Raw genomic sequence first — 6,670 nt, forward strand, 5'->3', positions numbered from 1 at the left:
ACGCTAGTCGACCGCTATCCTCCAAAAGGTGGTGTGAAGGGTTGCCGTCTTAGTTGGCCCAATAAGAGGAACGGGCTCGGACACTGAAAGATTTGTGTCTGCCATTAAGTTGCCCACTCCATGGCCAACCGCTACGTGATTAGCTCCTCTAACTGCTATACAATCACACCCCTAGTAGTCTTCTTTATAAAACATGGGGTGTGAACCACCACAACTAGTGGCCATACTCTAATTCCATTTCCTCCACAATGAGTGGGTGGGTGGTTTGAACCGAAGATAAGGCTAGGTTCACGCCACCCGTTCCCCATTCTCCAAAAGGTGGTATTAAGGATTGCTGTCCTAGTTAACCTCATAGGAGGAATAGGGCCAGACATTGACATAAAACAGTTGAAAGCTGCCCACTCTATGACCAATGCTTCCAACTGCGACATGATTGGCCCATTCCATCTCCTCCAACCAATCACAGGTGAGTAGGGTGGGAGGGTGGTGTCAAGTTTCAACCCAGCTACAATATACTAAAGGTATATAAATTGATGATGGCGATGGGATTAATGAAGGTCACCGGGGAATTAGGGCAGAGTACAAATACCGAAAAGGGTTCTTCTTCTCACTGGCTGTGGTGGAATCTTGTTCTTCTCTTTTGCTTTGGATCTGTGCTCTGCCCAGATCTCATCATTCTTCCTCACCATGTCTACCCCTTCCCGGAAGCGCTTGATGCGTGATTTCAAGCGACTCCAGCATGATCCTCCTGCCGGCATCAGTGGCGCCCCCCAGGACAACAATATCATGCTTTGGAATGCCGTCATCTTCGGGTAAAATGCCTTTTCGCTCCTTCCTTTTCCCTCATTGCTCTCTCAGCGCAACCACCGTGCTTCTTAGCGTCCTTTTCTCTTTCCACGTGTTGTAAAACCCAACCTTTTGGTGTAGAGGCCGTGTCTGAGAATAATCGATCCCCTGCCTGCTCCGGATTTTCTGCTTGCGTGTGTTCATTTGTGTTTTGTATCTGCTTTTCAGTCCGACTTACGTCTGGTTGTTCGTTCGTTTGCAGGCCTGATGACACTCCCTGGGATGGAGGTGAGTTTTGTGTAGATCAATGCTTTGGAAGCTTTTAAGGTCACTAGTCTTCTAAGTGTCGTTGAAATCGTTTTATGACAGTTTTGCTTAATCGAGTTTCAGGTACGTTTAAGCTAACCTTGCAGTTTACTGAAGACTATCCGAACAAGCCTCCTACAGTTCGATTTGTCTCAAAGATGTTCCATCCAAATAGTAAGCTTTAACCAGTTACCTTATATGTATCTCGCCTATGGGTTACACAGCTAGTGATAAACAGTTTTATAAGAGTGAATTTGCATCCTAACTAGCTTTTCCAGTTAGGGAATAAATTCATCACCCTTCAATGACTTCTTGCCCTGTGCTGCAGTTTATGCTGATGGAAGCATTTGCTTGGATATATTACAAAATCAGTGGAGTCCAATTTATGATGTGGCAGCTATCCTAACATCTATCCAGGTAGGTAACCCATATTTAGCTCCTTCTTGCGGTTGAATGCCAGGAGGGTATTTCTTGTTGCCTAGGGGCTATATCTTACTGCTTTCTGCAAGACTATTTTTTCAAGACTATTTTAATTTCTATAAAGAACACTTCAACGTAAAAATTGTGTTGATGCACTTTCGTGGCTATTTATGCAGTCGTTATTGTGTGATCCAAACCCAAATTCCCCAGCCAACTCGGAGGCTGCTCGCATGTATAGCGAGAACCGTCGAGAGTACAACAGAAGGGTCCGTGAAATTGTTGAGCAAAGCTGGACCGCGGAGTAAAGAGTCCTGAGATGCTTGTACGTCTGCTGGACTGTGATCTTGTAGCTTTCGTTCTTTAGTTCAGACCTGTACTCACTTGTTGCAACTCGGGAACATTGACTATGGTAATTGGCGATTCTAGTTTATAATGATTAGCTCCTAGATATCAGAAAGTGTCAGCCAACATGTAATCTGCCAATCAATAGTTTCTGGTATGGGCTGTTTTATCAGCAAGCTGTGTATCTTTATATACATCACATGCCTCTGCAAAGAGACGGAGGACAACTTCAAAAGCATTGTATCTATCTTTTGTATAGTTTTAAGAAAGTTATTATCCCAGTGAATACTTGCCAACTCTTAAGGTTCGCAGCTCTTCTTGAGGAATTGTCTTGGATGGTATTTGGCTCATTCAGGTCAAAACTGTCTTTGAAGGAGACGTTCCTCATGGGTTTGTGGGATAGGGATGTCGTTGTTTTACTTTGGTTGTGCAGTCATGTGTAATTGCATAATTAATTCAGGCAGTGGTGCTTGATCTAAAGGGTCAAGATCAATATTTGCAATGTTTAAATGTCAAGTTTAAGAGACCATACCGTCCTTTGCCAATATTGCAAACGTTAAGATTATTGAATTTCAAGGTTTTGTTTCTTTGTTGTTTATCTTTTTGGTTTTTTGCTGTCTTAGGATACATTGGGCGTATCTTGAAGGCTTCTAAACACAATTCATGTATGCAATATAACTCTTTGCAATTGATCAATTCTTCGTATGCTGGCAAAGTCGTGTGAACATGTGAGGCTATTGTCGTCAATCTTGGCCCTTGTAAGCACACACGGTGTCTGGGTCATTTTTTGTAGTCAATTTTGTTGTCACGAGTGAGCTTCTTGACTGGAACGATATTGCCATGTACTGAAACTACTTGTGAACCATTCAGAATGTAAGGGTCTGATTGGTACAAGTTTCCATTTGGAGGTAGAGGCAGAAAGATTAGGTGATCTAATAGCTCATGATCTGCAGCCAAAGGTGCAATCCACGTGAAAACTGTATTAGCAATCATGCAAATTTTACCTCGTGGAGTTTTTGTCCATGTGTGCTTGTTGATAGTGTTATAAATTCTTTCTGCTCTATCTGCCAGCTTGTCTAAGCTTTTTTTGCTTAGAAGTGCTCTGTGGGGGGAGACTAAAATGAAATCCTAGATAGTCTTCGTAAGCAGTTATAACTTCAGTGAAGATAATGGACTACTTTTTGTTTAGCCGCCTTCTTTAGTGCTAACTTCAGTGAAGATAATGGACTACTTTTTGTTTAGCCGCCTTCTTTAGTGCCTTTGTCACAGTCGAGTCATGAATAAGTGGATGCTCAAGTATGTGTCAGGGTGGGAACATGTATGTGTGAAAGCATATGTTTATACTAGGGTCTATACCCATTCTTGGGCGCTGATAATGTCGGTCGGGATGTAGTTGTAGCTTATCCTTACTATGTGTGACGGAGTTTATGGATTTCAACCTTGTTAGTGATTGTCATGAGGTTGGAACTGGACTATATATTGTTTTCAGAGTTTTGAGTTTGGGTTTGTTCCTAGATTCATCTAGATTCTTATCATTTTGATCTGAAGTAGCTCCAGAGTCGAACTGGGTCTATAACATTAGCTTAAATATTATCATCAACAATGGAGCTGGAAACAGTTGTCCTTATCATAGCTATCTTCATTTGAACCATCTACAAAAGAACAATATGGATTTTTGGATCTTCATTTTCATGATTAGCATAGTAGACAGTATCTATCCTAGGAAGTCATGTCCACCACGATCACCATGCCAATTATTCTGGTTAAGCATATCATCTTCCCCTTCATTGTCATTTGGAGAATTGAACCTAACAGGATCATGAAAATTGATAAATGGTTTCTCCATTTTGGACATGTTCACCTCTATGGTCACAATTCACGAAACAACTAATTTGATATTTACCTTTATAGCATTAAAAGTAGTCCACCTGCAATGTTCCAACCCGTAAGAATTGAGATAAAAAACCTGGTTTGAAAACAAAGGTTTGCTGTTCAAAGGAACGATTTTCACAGCTATGTTCCTCTTCAACTTCTTAAACTCAAGTTCTTTGATACATGAGTCAAACGCATGCCCTTGTGCCTAGTCTTGCATTCATCCCTCAAGATTGTGTTCGCATTGTGCATCAATCCTTTATGGTAGTGGGAAGCCATTCAAGAAAATATACCAAGCATACAAGTCACCTTCTTTAAAGCATCCTTAACGCATTGAGTCTGCCTTCACGAATGACATTTTATTATCAAAACATACTTGTCCTTAGTCAACTTTCCTCTGCAAAGCTTCTGCATTTGAAGAAGCCCTTTCATATGCAATCCCCTCCTTATGATTCACTTGCTTGGAAGTCAAATCATGTCCAATGAATGCACATTGGGTAAAGGGTTCATTGTAGTCTCTAGTTTCTTGTGCCCATCATCATACTTGCATCCTTCCATAATCTGAAGAGGGTCTGATAAGACTGAGATTCCTCATCTACCATTCTCTGAAGACAGGACTAGTAGTGCTGGATGGGTCAAACCACAAAAGAGCAAATGGTGGTGGCTTAAGTAGCTGTAGCAGCAAGTAAAGAATAAGACAAAATATAGGAAACGGAGGGTAGGAATTTTCAGCTTGTAAAGTTGAATACAATGAGTGCATCTCCTTGTATCTCTGCCTTGCCCTGCATCTTAGGACCATCAGTATTAGTCGATGGATTGTTGTAATTCAGATCACTTGGTAGACTGGATGATGAGGAAGGTTCAAGGCTCAAATGCTTCTTACCTTTCGGAGCAAACGCTAGCCCAAGGGGTCCACATTTATACAACACCATTTTAGTTCATCTACAGTTCTTTCCTCTCCCTCCTCTCTCCCCTCCATTCCAACATGGTAGCAGACCTATGAATGAAGGGAGTCGTTCAAGTGAGAGACAATTCTTTTGGGGGATCTTTCATGTGCAAGAGCGAGCGAAAGAGAGAGGACATATAGGAATAGACTTTGTAAGCAAGAGAAATAAGAAAAGAGAGAACTTAGGTAGAGAGAGCTGTGTGAACTAAAAGATAAATAATTTGAAAGTAATCTCTGTGGTTTCCATTCTCTCGCCCTTCTCCTCCAGGGAGGATGTCAAGGACTTAGGGCGGTTTTGCTCTCCAAGTTGCTCGAAGACACAGCGAGACCCAGGTTTCGCTTCCTGTCAACGGTGGGTTGCGCCTATTCATGTCGTCCAACCCATCTTTTTTTTCCTCGACTCGAATGGTCGAGTGTCATTCATCAATTGACGTTGTGGCTCATTTTGCTAAGGACGGTCGTGGACAGTCTGCCAAGGGGGATTCGTCCTTGGATTCATACAGATTCAGCCGTTGCAGTTTGAGAGCTTGTAAGCTCTCATAGGTCAAAGCTAATTTAAACTACCAAGGGAAATCCGTCCTTGGAGGGTTTAAATTTGCTAAGGAGGGTCGTGGACAGTCTGCCAAGGGGGATTCGTCCTTGGATTCATACAGATTCAGCCGTTGCAGTTTGAGAGCTTGTAAGCTCACATAGGTCAAAGCTAATTTAAACTACCCCGTCCTTGGAGGGTTTAAATTTGCTAAGGAGGGTCGTGGACAGTCTGCCAAGGGGGATTCGTCCATGGATTCATACAGATTCAGCCGTTGCAGTTTGAGAGCTTGTAAGCTCACATAGGTCAAAGCTAATTTAAACCCTACCAAAATCTCACATTGGAGAGCTGGAAAGACTGCTTGGGTTTGTGATCAACAAAAAGAGTCGTTCCAAAAGAAGGTTGTGAGATACGGTAAAGGGTCCACTAAAGAGGCGGGTGCCTTTAAAATGTCATCAACCCCCCAATAGGGAAGCTAAAGAGGCGGGTGCCTTTAAAATGTCATCAACCCCCCAATAGGGAAGCAGGTGCCACCCAATGCTCTTCATAGAAAAAGATGATGTGTCAAGACCTCCTTTCACCATTCTTTGGATACACAGTGCCTTAGTAGTGGCCCTCACTTGACCTAAGCACTGGCACTCATAGATTTCAATCTTCCACAATGTTTTTGAAAAGTTTGAACATAAAAATTAGCTCCCTATTACGACCCGATGACTCAGATAGCTTCAAATCTGAATTCTGATTTTAGGAAGGCCATTTTCGCCATGGGTTAGTGCTAAAAAGTTAGCCCTCCATAGTACCGGTTCCCTTACCCTAGGGTACTCTCGTATATTTAGGCATGGTTGTAAAGATAAGTGGTAGTGCAAAAGCAGTCTCTTTTGAGCCTTATTCCCTCATCTCCCGAGTAAAAGGCGAAAGAATGAAAGTTGGGTTTGTGCTTTGGAGGGATTGCTCAAAGAACAAAGCTTGTTGCATGACATAGATGGTTGTCATCGAGTTTGATGTGGACGTGGAATGGAGTCCTAGGGCTAATGAGCTAAAAACTGAGTGAGCAGGCACTTCATATAGGTTTGATTTTATGTTTCTCTCATAGAAAATGTATAGGATGCTTGTCTAAGCTAGCAATCAAAGTAATGCCAGTGGTCCTCCATCTTAATCCACAGGCTTCCTCCATCGCTCGTCCTCACTTCCTCCTCTGTCCAGTCACATTGCTTTGGCGGCAGCCCTCCCTGGCAAATCGTTATCCACTCCATGCTCAAATGCATGGCGAAAGCCCTCCCTGGCAAACCCTATTACCGTCCCTGCTTCTCACTCCACTACCCTTGCTTTCCTTCCCTCTCTCTGCTCGGTTCCATCCCCTCCATTGCTCTGCTATCCTCCTTTCTCCGCTGTCTAACCTCCTTAGGAGTGACACGGTTCCTCTCATCCCCTCGGTGTCTTGCAATGAAAGCATCCATCCTAATTGAAAT

General features: G+C 42.8%; 1 protein-coding gene across 1 annotated transcript; it reads left to right on the plus strand.

Moving 5' to 3' along the window:
* The first annotated feature begins 562 nt into the window (after positions 1 to 562).
* On the plus strand, positions 563 to 2,135 carry LOC147886651 (ubiquitin-conjugating enzyme E2 2). Its single transcript, XM_087395142.1, has 5 exons — positions 563 to 812; positions 1,049 to 1,074; positions 1,177 to 1,266; positions 1,421 to 1,509; positions 1,689 to 2,135. Exons 1-5 carry the CDS (start codon positions 688 to 690, stop codon positions 1,815 to 1,817), a joined length of 459 nt encoding a protein of 152 aa, XP_087251268.1. The 5' UTR covers positions 563 to 687; the 3' UTR covers positions 1,818 to 2,135.
* Positions 2,136 to 6,670: the final 4,535 nt, after the last annotated feature.

This window comes from Dipteris shenzhenensis, chromosome 24, assembly GCF_047967505.1.
Source record: "Dipteris shenzhenensis isolate YYH24624 ecotype China chromosome 24, Dip_SZ_1.0, whole genome shotgun sequence".
Classification (NCBI taxonomy): domain Eukaryota; kingdom Viridiplantae; phylum Streptophyta; class Polypodiopsida; order Gleicheniales; family Dipteridaceae; genus Dipteris; species Dipteris shenzhenensis.

Coding starts and splice junctions, on each gene's coding strand:
- LOC147886651 (XM_087395142.1), top strand. CDS start 688: ATGTCTACCCCTTCCCGGAAGCGCTTGATGCGTGATTTCAAGCGACTC. Junction 1,267..1,420: donor AAAGATGTTCCATCCAAATA/GTAAGCTTTAAC, acceptor CCTGTGCTGCAG/TTTATGCTGATGGAAGCATT. Junction 1,510..1,688: donor CTATCCTAACATCTATCCAG/GTAGGTAACCCA, acceptor CTATTTATGCAG/TCGTTATTGTGTGATCCAAA.